General features: G+C 37.0%; 1 protein-coding gene, 1 long non-coding RNA gene and 2 other non-coding genes across 4 annotated transcripts; all 4 read right to left on the reverse strand.

Moving 5' to 3' along the window:
• Window positions 1–1,602: 1,602 nt before the first annotated feature.
• Window positions 1,603–1,676, reverse strand: TRNAI-AAU (transfer RNA isoleucine (anticodon AAU)). Its single transcript has one exon. It is a non-coding gene; the product is annotated as a tRNA-Ile (tRNA).
• A 6,048-nt stretch (window positions 1,677–7,724) lies between these two features.
• LOC149168078 (uncharacterized) lies at window positions 7,725–8,205 on the reverse strand. Its single transcript, XR_016259736.1, has 2 exons — window positions 8,084–8,205; window positions 7,725–7,949 (listed from the first exon to the last, which is right to left on the reverse strand). It is a non-coding gene; the product is annotated as an uncharacterized LOC149168078 (long non-coding RNA).
• A 2,401-nt stretch (window positions 8,206–10,606) lies between these two features.
• On the reverse strand, window positions 10,607–12,648 carry LOC149168079 (auxin-responsive protein IAA16-like). Its single transcript, XM_089428111.1, has 4 exons — window positions 12,163–12,648; window positions 11,190–11,328; window positions 11,043–11,104; window positions 10,607–10,861 (listed from the first exon to the last, which is right to left on the reverse strand). The coding sequence occupies exons 1-4, from the start codon at window positions 12,194–12,196 to the stop codon at window positions 10,818–10,820; spliced, it is 279 nt and encodes a 92-aa protein (XP_089284237.1). The 5' UTR covers window positions 12,197–12,648; the 3' UTR covers window positions 10,607–10,817.
• Window positions 12,649–13,166: 518 nt separating this feature from the next.
• On the reverse strand, window positions 13,167–13,238 carry TRNAH-GUG (transfer RNA histidin (anticodon GUG)). The gene has a single exon. It is a non-coding gene; the product is annotated as a tRNA-His (tRNA).
• Window positions 13,239–15,266: the final 2,028 nt, after the last annotated feature.

Genomic DNA, 15,266 nt, shown 5'->3' on the forward strand with positions numbered 1-15,266 from the left:
ATTTTAATGTGGACAATGTGAGTCATAAATAAAATATTTCAATGTTCATCTTGAGTAAAATATTTCAATTTCAATTATATATATATATATATATATATATATATATATTATATAAAACATTTTAAAAAAGAATCCTTATTATTAACACATTTTCTTGTTGTATTGCTCAAAATCAAGGAGATGCGAATCTTTTTTTATGCCCAACAAAGAGACATAGATATATGAAGAACCAATGTAGATCTATCTTAAGCTTGGATTTATGAAGAACCAACATAGATCCATCTAAGTCCAAATCTATCAAGGGACGAGATGGATCAAAGCTCTCAAAGTGGAAACCTTTTTCAAGATTCGTACTTTAAAAAAGGTTTACACCTTGAATTACTTGATCCCCTTAATGCTTGATAGGTTCGGGCTTAAGATGGATCTATGTTGGTCTCTACCAACATGCAACTATCACATTCTTCATCATGTTGTTGATATGTTCCTTGTTATGCTCATCTCTTACGATGCTAGTCATGTGTGCTTCTCATCACATTTGTGATGTATGTTTTTTAGTGTTTCTTTGCAACAGCACCATCTACGCTCTTCCCTCTAACTCTTTGTTGTATCACGATTGTAGATTTATTTTTTTAATGGTGGATTTGGTTAAGGTCTAGGATCAAACCTACGGGGTGTCACTATAACACTAAGAGTATATCCAATGACCTTCAAGCCAAATATATCAACAACTCCTAACATAGTAAGAACCGAGACATCCCAACCCCAAGGGAATAGGATCTATCCCAAAGGTTGCCTACTCTTTGAACCTTTTTTTTTTCTCGCAACACCTTTAGGCGGGCCCACCCGAAGGGCCAGTTGCCTACTCTTTGAACTTGTTTTTCCTCGCAACACTTCTAAGCGGGCCCACCCGAAGGGCCGGTTGCCTACTCTGAGAACATTTTTTTTCCTCACAACACTTATAGGCAGGCCCACTCGAAGGACCAGTTGCCTACTCTTTGAACATTTTTCTCCCTCACAACACCTCTAGGTAGGCCCACCCGAAGGGTCCTCACACCCAGTCGATCGAACTGTCAAGGCCTGATGCAATGAGAATTGAACCCGCGCCTCATGGGAAAGGGGTAATGACTTGGCGGGGATTACCCATCAAGACTTAACCTACTCTTTAAACCTAATCACAACTTGACGCAATGAGAATTGAACCCGCGCCTCATGAAAAAAAGGTGATGACTTGGCAGGAGTTACCCATCAAAACTTAACCTACTCTTTAAACCTTATCACAACAACTGTCACACATATCAATTAAAATTGATATATAAGAAAACAAACTAGGATGCGACTCCCTAAGATCATACACTAATGGACGACATAGGAAAGTAATGACATAGGAAAGTAATGGGAAGGCAAAGAAGGTAATTCCACAATCCAAAAGTCTACACAACAAAACTAGCTACGTGCTAAAACCTAACGTAAAAAAACGATTTAGTGGACGGGATACGAAAATAGGGAAGCATTTGGAACGCAGCGAAGGAAATTCAGCAATTCAAAAGTCTGCAAAACAAACCTACCAACCCGCTAAAATCTAACAACAGTAGAGCCATACGATGGCCTATGCAGGTCTCGAACCTGCGACCTTCGCGTTATTAGCACGACGCTCTAACCAACTGAGCTAATAGGCCACTGTTAAACACTGACAAATTACTGTTATTTATTGATCTGACATTCGTGGACAGTTCAGTCGAAAAATATAAACCTTCCATGTCGATCGAACAGATTTGTTTCAGTTCAGTTTGGTTTAGATATGTACACCCCATTTCATTTCCATTTCGGGGCTTCAAATTTTCAAATCAATAAGTAATTGGAAGAGGTAATTAGTTATAATTTTAATTTCGAGGAACAAGTTGATGAATTGTGGAAATTGACATTGTAGATCAGAATATCTATGGAGGTAGAATGATGTAATCTTCTGTTCAACTTTAGAAAATATACCACGACTTTATGGTGTGCAGGTTATTGGTGCAAATGGTAGTCAGGTTCGAAATGTTATGATCCTCTTTTGCTCGTCTCCCTTCTGGTTATATCAAAATATTTTATATCATTGGGGTTGCAATTTAGTTGTTAGAATTCTACGTTGTGGCTGCAGGGAGACCTGGGCTCGAATCCCAGCAGCAACATTTGTCATTGTTCGATATCATGTTTTGCATCATGCACCCAAGATAAGCAGTAAGTTTTGTTATTCTCAGGGCACCCTAATGGTTTTAGTTCCAATATCGACCCTGGCTGGTAGCTTGTGTAAAATAATTTAATTACATTTTTTTTCAGTAAAAAAATAATTTAATTACATTTTTTTTCAGTAAAAAAATAATTTAATTACATTGCATGTAACATTAGTGCTAAGTCTGTTCATATCCATTCTTAAATCAGCACTGATCTACCCTCCATTTCACCTTTGTGCTCTTTTGCCTCAGAATTGTTGCTATATTGAGTATTTACTTAAAAATTCCATTAAATTCTTATATTCATAGTACTTATTTATCCTTCATTTATGCTGCCTTTTATCCCACTGAACTCAGAATTATTAGTTATTAGAATTACTATTTTTAATCAAAACAATAAATTAATTTTCTCTATTCACTGTAAATCAACCATATGGTTGCAAAATGCCCCTGCCATTGTGATAAGTCAGGGATCTTGTTCGAACAGCTTTTTGAAAATACAACCTACATTGAAACTTCCTGCTCCCAATCAACTTCCATAGAAAGAGAGTTAAAACAGTAAATCTGCATCGTGGTTGTTTACTCTTTGGTCTCTATCTTTTGCCTATTTATTTTGACAAGCTTATGACAACTACAATTGTACAAATTTCCTTTGAAATAAAGATTTTATTTTGCACCTTTAATGGAACTGTATCACAACTAATCTCCACTGGAAGAAATACGATTCCATCGGCACACACAGATTCTGGTTTGCAGATTCTTTGTGATAAAAATGGCATTGTCTATCGACGAAATACTTATCAATAGAATATCAGATCAGTTGGTTGTAGGTTTGAGACCTGCATATGCCATTTCTGCATTTTCGTTGTTATCCCCGGGTGACCAGGTTTCTGTGCTGGCTCTCCGTTTTCCATTGTTCAATTTCCTCCTCACATTTTTGTTTTCAAATATGGGGGGAGGGGTTGGTTTCAAAACAGAGAATATATTCAATTTAAATTTAAAGACTTCAACTGAATATGATCACTCCCTATTGAAATTTTTACTGCAGATTTATGGGTTAGAAAGCTATGATCAGTCCCTATTGAAATCTCCAGCATGACCTCCATTTTTCATGAATATGTTGAAATGTTTTTGTTGAGCAAATTGGAATATGAATTTAATCAATCGATCAAATTTAAACAGTAGTCAATCAAATCTGATTTAGAATAAATTCATTAGAGTTAGTTAATTAAACATGATTTAGAAACAATGAAATCTGATCTTATTGAATCAAATCTAAGTTAGACTCAGATTCATCTCAACTTTGTATAAATGATTTTGAATCAATAAAATCATAGGCAATGACGAGTGTGTTTTATGTTCTCCATTTTACTCCTGAGTTACGCTTTTCAGCAGTTTTCATGATTTATTTTTCACTTTTAACACTCCCTATCCTTTTTAACTCCACATTTGGAGGTTTGAAAGCAGAGCTCACTCCCTCTACAGCCTTTCTTAATAAGATTAATTCCTTTTATGACGAGAACTAAGCCAAGGTCAACAAGCATAAGAGAATTCTTTTGCACCAATCTAATACTAACATCATCTATAACAAAGGAATAATTTCATAGTTACACAACCAGGTTCAAGATCCATTTGGGGATGAACCTTACCAACTCCAATACTAATGGTATGTTGGGGGCAGCAAACCATACACCTGTACCAATGTACGTCAATTTGGCAAAGAACAAGCAAGAGCATCCCACAAATCACCTCAAAAGAAAATGCCTTTCTTAGAACAAGCAAGTGCATCCCACAAATCATTCCAAAGAAGATGCCTTTACTGCTCAACAACGAGCCTAAATAGTAAAAACAAAGCAACCCTGCAACACAAGGGCGTTGTGACCTTAAAGTCCAAATGGGGTATCTCCCCAAATCCCAACCTGCAGTATTCCCTCCATATGCCACCTGCCACACCCACAACTTATCTCCACGTTAACCATATATTCCTACAACTTATATGCACATTAACCATATATTCCTAAATATAATCAAGCCCAAAACCTAAAATGATATCACACAAATCAACCATATACTCCTTACTATAATCAAGCCCAAAACTTAAAATTGATGGGCGACGAAATGATATCACACAAATAAAAAGCCCCCCATGCCTTGCCCATATGTTACACTATCATCATCCTATGACAAAACAAAACCTACGGAGGAGCAGCCCCCTCTATGCACCTCATCACCCATTTGATTGTAAGGATGCTACCTTGTGTGGCAACATCAATCAACCCAAGCTCCCCCATCCTTGGGCACAGTGCAGGCTCTCCAAGGAACCAAGGAAGACCCCTCTCTGTCACATTATGACCACAAATATGACAGCAAGATCTGCTCCAGTCTTTAAAACAAGAGCATTGCTAGGTAACCAACAAGTGATATAATATATGTGCGAGCCCCAGAGAGTCCATCCAACCATTATCGGATTCCCAGCCAGCAAGAGGTCCTTATGATGTTAGACATGAAGTTCACTCCATAGCCACTAAAGAAACCACACCAATTCCACATGGACATGAGTGAGAGTCTCACTCCAAGCTGGATGCTCAAATATCTGGCAATCATCCCCGACCAAATATAAGTCCAAGTTGTGGGGATCTAATTATGCAGAGTGTCCAACCCTTCCACCTAAAATTTCGCTTTGTGGTTACTGTCCACAGCACCTAATGCTAAGTGCAAGCAAGCATGGGCGCTATCAACCGAACTCGACACAACACTTGCTAAAAGAAGTGAATCATCAACAAAATGATGGTTAACCATCTCACAACCATTAGGAAGCAGGTTGCCACTCATTTGCCCCTAAATACAAGCAACCTCCAATAAAAAACTCAATGCATCCACCATTAAAAAATAGGGGACAATGAGTTATTCATAAAGACAAAAGCTTGCGCATTAGAGAATAGTGTGTTCAACATGACCATAAAACTCAACCCAAACCCCACACAAGTCAACATCTCTGTGATGAAAGTCCAATCTACCTAATCATAGGGTTTCTCAGAATCGATATTGTGAGACTGTTGGCTAGTCTCATAAGCCCACTCCAAGGCCTACCACATGAAATGATAGTATCTAGAAGAATAAACTTATGCACAAAACCTATGTGTTTCTGTTGAACTACCTTCCATGCAACTGAACGAATCCTCAAAACCACTATCTTTGAACTTTTTCGTGATCTAGTATGCAACACTATGCAAGGTAATGGGCCTCCAACCCCAACAGTGTCATTAGCCACATTCTTGGAAATGAGCTTGATTAAAGCTTGGTTGAGAAATTGAAAAAACCTACCACGTGAAAGGAATTCAACTACCAATCAACAGAAATCCAATCAAGCTTTGATTGAGAAAACTCAGGAGGAAGGCCATCCATCTCCACTAACTTGCGATTCTTCATAGAACCAAGCACAACAAAAACTCCTGTTTCATAAAGAAAGTATCCTATCTGTCTCAATCACTGATGGAAATTTCGTGTGGAATAACCCTACAAGAAGCATTCCTAGTAGCCACCACAGAATTTGATGATATATATGAGAAAAATATTCTGAAAATGCAACCCAAAAATAACTTTGACCTCTATCGGATCCTGAGTCCTCTACACAAGATCCATCCACCTAATGCAAACCAAGGATCATATTCATAAGAGAGAGGACTATATTGCTAGGGGTCCTCAGATACAATCCAACTGCAATGGATTTAGGGTAATAAAAGGCTGTGTGAGATTATTCATATTGTAAGGTAACCTAACACTTGTACAATCTGAATTGACACCCAGCCATAAACTTGTATGTTGCATGATCCTCTAACTCAGACGATTGTGCCAATTTTCCTTATGTATCCTTTCATCCTCACTTTTGTTTTGCCTTTATTCATATTTCTCTTTACAAATTCATTTTGAATATGGCTAAACATAAACACAAAGATATAGACAGTTTGTTTACTTTTTCTTGTTTATATGGAAAGTTTATTGGCAGCATTACATTCAATAAGACTGTGAGAGCAACTACTGAATCTAGGAGCCAACAATTATGAGCTGAGTAACAACAAATGTAAAATGGAGGATAAATCAGCGCTATTAAGAAATGTATACTAGCAATTGTCCCAAAAGGTACAAAGAGAGGCTGATAGGATTAGTAAAAGAAGGAAACCTATAGGCAAGCATATATAAAGCTCAGTAGTGACGAAGGCACTAACCACGATGACCAGCGTGTACCAGCGGAAAAGTAAATTACAGTGTTTTACATGGTAATTGAAAAGCGGGGAATTAGATTTGCAAATATTAAAACAAATCACTTACATTGGTGGTTCACACTATAACTAAAACATTAACTAATTGTAAGTTGCTTTTCATAAAATTCATTTAGTATCATTTATATAGATGAACCAAAAAATAGGTTTGTGCAATTGGATGAGAAAGCGTTCATAGAAGTCTTTTTAAAGAGAGCGAAATAATGGACAAAAAGCCCACTCATTTGATTCCAAAATCCCAACAAAAACATAAAAGATAAACCCAATCAACTCCAAAAATGTGAATTTGCAGTCCTGCATCTCAAAATTGCAAGGCAGACGTTTGGAAATGCACAAACTCACTACTGATACACTCCTAGATTGACAACAGTATTAGCAGAACAATAATCAACCAACATATACTGGACAAAACAAAAAAACCAGGAAAGGGAGTGTGGCAAGTACTCAATAAAAGGTGATACAATGATGAATCAGCAAGAGAGTTTACCTCAACTTTCTTAATCACTTGGTTGCAAATATTTAAGAAAAGCACACACTGTTGCTTCGTGTGATAACTACGCTTTTTCTAAATATTAACACCATATTTGTGGTTGCTTGATAACTTTTGCTTGGTGTCCTAATTTTCTCTACCACTAGACAAACACGAGCTTTCTAAATCTTATCACCTGACTAATCAGACCCCTAATAATAACCACCTTCATAGCCCAATAAAATTATCCCAGACAAAAGTAGAACTTTTTAGAAATGATAGATGATTATGCAATACACAAAATGATGAGTAGGAACACTGCCAGATGGGTAACAGTTCAATGCCAATTCAATTAACCTTCATGCAACCAAGGAAAACCAACTCACCTTTGCAGTATTGAATGCCACATTCTTGCAATGGGATATATGCTGACAGACCATGCAGGCAAGTCATATGTCAAATTATGAATGGTAGCAGTTATATCAGATCTAAACATCCGTGTTTGACAGACAAGCAACACATAGACCTAGTTTTCTTCCGTAAACATGTGCATGTAGCATCATCCAAGCAACGCTTTTCAATCATGCAAATTCAGACTCTTTGGTAGTGAGCAATGCCTCATCCTTATAAAATGAACTTCAAACAATATTCCAAGTTGAATGAAATTTTTCTAATGTACACATTTTTGTGTTATGCACCTCTCATGAGGCCAACTTACTTAATACAAGCATGACAAATATTGAATATCTCTAGAGAAGGACCTAATGAGAAATCCTCAGGTTTTTCGCAAGGGAGGGCATTGCTGCTAATCTCAATTGCCACAAGGATCTTTTTTTCGCAAGGGAGGGCATTGCTGCTAATCTCAATTGCCACAAGGATCTTTTTTTCGCAAGGGAGGGCATTGCTGCTAATCTCAATTGCCACAAGGATCTTCTTTCCAATGTTGTGGCTCTTCTTCCTCATCTCCATTAGCGCCACCGTGCTTTCCTGTACAACAATTGTTAACCAAAATTTATAAGAAAAGGCCATAAATATTAAAAATCTTATACATTCATTTAACCACCATCACATTTATAACAGAAAAAGATGAAAGTTTAAGGATAAGAATTACAGTTACTTACAGTTCCTCAGTTTTCTGAATAATTGTTCAGGGCGCATTTTTATGTTATTCTCTTTGCAAAATATTGTTTCCTGTGACTCAAGGTGTAGTTTATTTCTTTATTATGGTGGCTGTAATGATGGTTTCTTATAATTTGTAATCTTGAGATTATTGGACATGGTAAATTGATATTGGAATTGGATTTATGTCCATATCTGCAAATTTCTAAGCAATTGAGAGTTTTCGAAAACAGAGTAATAGCAGTGTGCAACCCATTGTGAGTGTCTGGAGCATCTTCGAAAGCTGAACATCCAAATGATATAAAACTCAAGTTTGTGAATGTGATTTAAGGGTAAAATGCTGACATGTTTTTGTTGTTTAATGTAGAAGGAATCTTGCCATTTGGGCTCTAGAGCCCAACCTGCTCTCTCGTATTGCAAAACACAGATCATTTAACCAACAAAAAGCACAGATTAACATTTACGAATGCGGTCTCCATTGATCTATTAAAATAATACAGTTAAGGAAGCAGCTGATGTAAGTAAACCACGAGGAAATTTGATATCCAGGCAACAAAAACTTTCAGATGGCAACCAATGACACCATTTCATTTACCTTTCAGAAAGATGAACAGGACCTAAACTTATCCACATTATAAGCCAGCAGCTGTAATCTACAGTAAAGAATGTCGACTGAAAAAACCTGTCCTCCAAAATGAAAATGATATTACTTTTAAAATCCGAGTAAAGGCCCAAGAGCCATATGTAGACAATAGGAAACTAAAATAACTCAACTCAGAATACTTGACACTCTAACATGCATCACCAAGCATGTGAAGAGCTAGATCTATGCTAGTATAATAGAAATACTATTTCCAATGCATTCTATAGCCTGCCATTCCCAATGGCCAATTCAATGATCAGCACACTACAGTTTTGTACCAATAGGCATTATGTTGCTGTAAAATAATATCATTCCCAAAGGCCAATTCAATGATCAAATCATTACAAATTTGAGACAATAGGCTGTGCATATTACATTATTTTTGTGAATTACAGTTTCTTAAAAATATATCAGTTCTCATTGATTTACCTGTTAAAAAATGATACCTTCTAATTGTTAGACATTTTGTTTTTTCCTAGGCATTTTTTCTTATCAATTTTGTTCAAAATTTGATAAGGATTTCTTGGAATCATAAGTTCCAACTGTATAATCTGCCCCACGAATTTTCCAATCAATCTATTTCTGCCTTAAAAAACACATTTAAAACAACTAAAATTCACAATTTTACCAAAAATTATATCGACTAAATCCAGCAAAAAAGACAAAAACGTTTATTAGACTACTTTATTTAAAACCAGCATAGATCAATTTAAATAAGGATCTAACATGAGCCTAGAGGGATCCGATTTCTTCACAAGTATATTTTTATAAACCGACATTATTTAGATGTTTTGTATAATTATATAAATAATTTAGTTATTTATAATCAGTAGTTACAATCACTACATTATGTCTTTAAATTAAACCTGCTAATAGATGCATTATAATGCATGCAAACATAGGGGCAATAGTTAAATACTCCACAATATCTTTTACAGCATGATTAGAGAGAGACAGAGGACCATGGGTCAGACTCAGCATCCACAATTAGATAGGCACAGCTATTCCAATTCACAATCATAATTTCTCATTGGTACACAATTAGATAGGCACTGCTATTCCAATTCACAATCATAATTTCTCATTGTTTAGCAAATACCAATAGACTTCTAGTCAACCATATTCAGCAACACTTATCCTTTCAAAGAAACAGAAAGAGGCTTTCACAAAAGATTTGTAAATTGCTAAAAAGAAAGGTATACTAGACCCAGATCACTACAGTAAGGAGATTCATGATCTAAAACTAATGTTAAATAAATGAAAAAGTAACCCACAGGTACAGAAAGTCCATAGCTGCCAAGCAGCACCTCATTACTACCAGATTTACAAGACTGCACTTGCTATACACAACTGTTGGCAACTTGAATTTTCCAAGCAGAGAAAATAGTCAAATCATTTTAATTCTCCGAGACCCCAGCTATCCAACCTGAAATATGTGCTGGACAAACCCTTCCAAGCACAATCCTGAAGCTCTACATGTCAATGGCAATGCCACAATCAGCACACGTGACCCATCCAAAGCACATAAAAAGAAAACCCACATTGGAGCTGTTCTCACAAAGAAACATTGTGAAATCACCTTTGCAATTGGAAAGCACTTCAAACCATATTTTAATAGGTCATACAAATAAATATACAAACAACATGAGGTCAGTTCCTCAAAGTACAGAGATGGGAAACATTCCCCATGTCAGTTAACAAAAGAGAAAAAGGAAGCAAAAAACCTAGTCTATGTTCATGTTTCAGAGAAAGAAGCCACGCAATATCCGGAATGTGCTTGGAGTCACAAGGCAATGCCTCCAGCACATCCCAAGAGAGAAGACAGGCATTTCTTGTATGCCTTTGAAGAAAACTGCCGAAATAATACAACACAACCATTAAGTCATGATGCATGCAAGAGAATACCTCTCTGGATACTCTTACTGACATTATATTCAAATCGTATTTTACACCCCACCATCAAGAAAAAATTCTTCAATTCCTGATGAAAACTTGCCTACCTTCCCGCACACTTTAAACCACCCCAACCTTCACTGCTGCTAATGGGATCTCCTCCATTTGGGATCCCTTTACTGGAGCTTTCAATCATTTAGTCACTGGGTCACTTGACCCTGTGGCTTCAGAGGATGCCTCGGTGCTGTTCAATACACCAGAAAAATGGTTGGCATCAAGATATATGCAGGTATCAAAACACCATCGCAGTTAAATAAAAATGTATATACCACAGTTTGACAATCTTTGAGTGAAAGAAGCTCTATGAACCGAAACTATAGGCAAAAGAAGCCTTCTAACTGAGACAAGGCAGAAAATGTTAGTACCTAATCCCCGTGCTTCTGAGCTCTTCATGATACGCAGCCTCTTCACTGTACTCACAAACATGCTGCAAAAACACCAAGATTAGATATCAGAACAGCTGGGTATATGAACTGGTATTTCAAGACAATTCCATATCTAATTATACTCACTCCCAAGGTACGTCTCCAACCAGCATACGATCCCCTTCATTATCTTCATAAGTGAGAACATAATCGGTTCCACTTAATAGAGTAGGCTGATCATTTTTAGACGATGGATTGGTAGGTTGTCTCTGCCCACTGCCCTGCACTGGAATGCAGACCAGGAAAGCAAATCAGTTTAAGGCTCAAGAAGTCCAGTTAGTGAGTCTAGAATTATAGCCAAACATCTTAAACATATAATAATGCAAGCTTTCTATATTTTCATTAAGTCAAGTTCCAGAGACCATCAGATAATACTGTGAGTAAAAACAAGGGTTTCTGGAAAGGAGGATTTTCATGAGAGCTCAATTCCTAGAACCAGTCAAAGTGGTGTAAACTGGAGAGACTGATTTCAATGGGACAAGTTTCAGAAAGCCTGTGGTTGCCTACATGAAAACAAAAGAATTAGTAAAAGAGGCAAGAGGGATAAACAGTGGGCGAGAAACACAAACTGATCATGAGACTGCTCAAGTCAATTTGTATTTTCTTAGAGTTTGATAATATCATATCTGGTCGTAATTGTTGTACTTAGTTAACCATGAGTCACAAACCAAGAAAAATACAGCAGGAAATGGAAAATAACATCAATTCTAACGTTATATTTCCATGGAACCAAGATTAAAGGATTAGACAGGCAGAAAAACCATAAGCAGAAAGACCGCAACGATTTAAAATTCGCCAGTGACCAATGTAGACCTCCCAAGTGAAGGTAAGAATGTGGGTGCCTAACGGGCATGGAGTTATGTAAGCCCAAAATCAAATAATTATTTACCCGCGAGCGAAGAATAAGACACCTACCAGATTTTAGATCTGAGGCTTGCCATAAGTGGAGATGAAAGATCTACCTAAAATATGAAAGGTGTTGATTTCACCTGCAAACCTTAACCGCAAAACAAACACAAACTAACAACGAACGAGAACTGGCCTTAGAAAACCCACATACCTTCTTCTGCGATCTTTGCCTTCAACACCTCCATGTCTTTACCACTAAACTGAACCCTCTCGATTCTTTCTCGAGCCCAAGCGTTGGCCTTCTGCTTTTCCTCCTCCGTTAGTTCACATCTCGGATTAGAACCTATTTTCGCATTCTTCCCCCGCGCCTTCTTCTGTTTAACCGCAGAGGCTGGAGCCTTACAGGACTCGACCCCATTCGTAATATCACCGAGAGCAGTTCGAGGTGCAACCCCTGCGCGCCCATTCTCAGCAGAAGAAAATGTCCCACCGAATGCCCCCTTAGAGCAGTTCGAGGTGCAACCCCTGCGCGCCCATTCTCAGCAGAAGAAAATGTCCCACCGAATGCCCCCTTAGTATGATTCTCCGTCTTGCGAGGGGCGATAGGGCTCACCAGTCCAGAAGAGGTTTCAGCTTGTTCGTGATGTAGGCTCAGTCAGTGAGGCGGCATCCATGAATACCTCCGCTCCTGAGGCCGATATGCAGGTAATGGTGTCGCCGCTAAGTCGTTTCCTGAATGAGATAAAATGCCCACTCCGCCAGGTGTCAGATGAGAATAAAGCCAGGAATAAAGCCAGGTGTCAGCGTCACAATGAGAAGGACGACGAAAGGTCCCTTTCAAAGGAAGGCCTATCGGCCTAATAATTGGAGACGAGTATTAATGATGATGTATAGACTACAACTTGGAAGGTAATTATTGTTGGAGACGAGTATTAATGATGATGTATAGACTACAACTTGGAAGGTAATTATTGCGATAAGAAAAGACAAACCCAGCATGGAACAAGAAAAAGACACAACTTCTAATATAAACTTGCCTTATCTGAAAAATATCAAAACTTGCATTCAGACACAGAAAAAACAAAGTCACATATTAGTGCAGAAACTGAAGCTCAAAGAAGTACTTTACTGCAAAAATTGCAGAACAAAGGAAACTCGAGAAACATTTTGGTGCAGTAACTGAACTAAAGCTAACTATTCAAATAAATAAAATTCTGTGGCTGCTGGGATTCGAGCCCAGGTCTCCACGGCCACAACGTGGAATTCTCACCACTAAACTACAGCCACAAGTTGGAAAAAATGTCAAAGCTTAAATAGACAACGATATGGGTATTCAAACTTCATACACTAACTTTTCTTCACAGTATACTTCCGTTTCTTTTTTTTAAAGGAAACTACATTCACTTTTCTTCACAGTATACTTCCGTTCCTGCCCACAACCAGCACAGCAAAAAATTGGGATCATGTTTTCAACTTTTAATGGAAGATCACATCTTTAAATGTTTTGTTCAGCGACATATACTAATAAATTGGTGTTCTTTGAAAGAGATACCTGTTCCAATCACAGCAAAGGCTTATCTTTTTGTTATATCTTTCAGAACCAACCCTATCTCAAAGTTTCCCTGAACTTTAACCTGGAAGACACTCTGTTCAGTTAAGTTCTCCCCATTAAAACGGCAGATATTTGTATGGAATTTTTTATTGCACTGATCACGCAACTTAACTTGTATTGAACCAAAGCCAGGCATTACAACTTGCGTGATACGTACATGTGACCACTAATATTCACATTAAATGATAGAAAACAGAGATGACTAAAGATAACATATATGCCTTAAAACACCAAATTCCATTTGCATTGAAATCCTTGAGAGGTGTTTTTCAATTATCTGTTATTTTTTATTTCTTCGAAACAGCTTAAGTGGCCATGGTAGTGTTAGGAAGTAATTGGTAATGGTAGAGTTACGAAATAATAATACGTAAATTATGAGATTTAACATTCAATTCAATTTTTACTTATATGTAGAGACTTAGAGACTATAGTTGTAGTGGTCAAAATTAGTGTTGTGTCATGCAAGTATAAAATGGACTCAATCGTCTATTTCTCTAGAGAATTGTCCCTTGTCATACAAGTACAAAACTAACTTAGTTGTCCATTTTTTGTGTGTACATTTTTTTTCATCTTGGGTTGGTAGCTCAAGTGGGCGTTGAAGTTCAATTCCAAGAGACATGTTTGGAGTAAGCAACTCCACCCACACCCACGTGACGTATTGACTCTCGCTAAGTCATAAGCTATTGGTATATATGCGAGTTGTTGGATATACTCTTAGTATTATAGCAGTGGGAAGTTTTGGATATACTTCACCTAGATTATTGCAACATGTTACCGATTCACCATGAGGAGAAAAAATATTATTTTTTTTGCAAACATTTTTCATCCTATAAGACTCCTAGAAAAAGAAATTTGATTAATTATAAATAATATTTTACTAAATTAAATTTCATTTGAATCCAAAAACACTGAATATAAGAAGCAACAAATGGGCATTGTCTTGAATAGTTCTTACAACCCATTTTCTAATAAAGCCAAAAACTTAAGTGTGAGAGTTTATATACCCCAATTCCCTTACACTCTTGTTATGTTATGATCAAAATGCAAAAGAAAGAAAGAAAATTAGCAACAATAAAATATATAACAACAAATATAAATCATGACACATCATTTATCTTGGAAAGTCTTTTCCGGAAAAATCAATGAAAAATTATTATTTAGTCCTTTGACCAAACATTGTTAAGCCAATCAAGTGAGCTTTCACCTCTCACCACCTGCCCCTTACAATGGATGATCCCACACTTATTTATAGGCTTCATTACATACAACACTATGGGGACCATACCATGGGTCACCAACATCATGTGGTTGAAAACCACATTATATAGACTTAACAAGTTTGACTATAAGCGAGTCAAGTTTACCTAACAATTGCATCTTTAAACTTGACTTCGAGAAATTCTCCAAATTCAACTCCCCTTCAAAGCTTATAACTAAGGTATCCAGGAATCATGCATTACCTCTATCACTCTAGACTTTACCAAGGGTATGCATGCCTAACTAGGTCTTATGATCGTATACCCATTTGAATGTAGTTTATAAATTTTCATCTCCAAAGTAATTTATTTTTTAAATTATTCTTTCTATTACCTTTATAAATTTTGGAATAACCATTGCTTGACTGACACTTACAAATTTCATTGTCATGTCACCTTGTCATACTTATCTTCCATCATGTGTTGCATAACCTCATACTACATATT

This window comes from Pinus tabuliformis, chromosome 4_2 (assembly GCF_031772625.1).
Source record: "Pinus tabuliformis cultivar Carrire ecotype Pingquan chromosome 4_2, CPIR1, whole genome shotgun sequence".
In the NCBI taxonomy this organism is placed as follows: Eukaryota; Viridiplantae; Streptophyta; class Pinopsida; order Pinales; family Pinaceae; genus Pinus; species Pinus tabuliformis.

Coding starts and splice junctions, on each gene's coding strand:
- LOC149168079 (XM_089428111.1), bottom strand. CDS start 12,196: ATGGAGGTGTTGAAGGCAAAGATCGCAGAAGAAG. Junction 11,329..12,162: donor GGCAAAGATCGCAGAAGAAG/GTATGTGGGTTT, acceptor TCTGCATTCCAG/TGCAGGGCAGTGGGCAGAGA. Junction 11,105..11,189: donor GTTGGAGACGTACCTTGGGA/GTGAGTATAATT, acceptor GTGTTTTTGCAG/CATGTTTGTGAGTACAGTGA.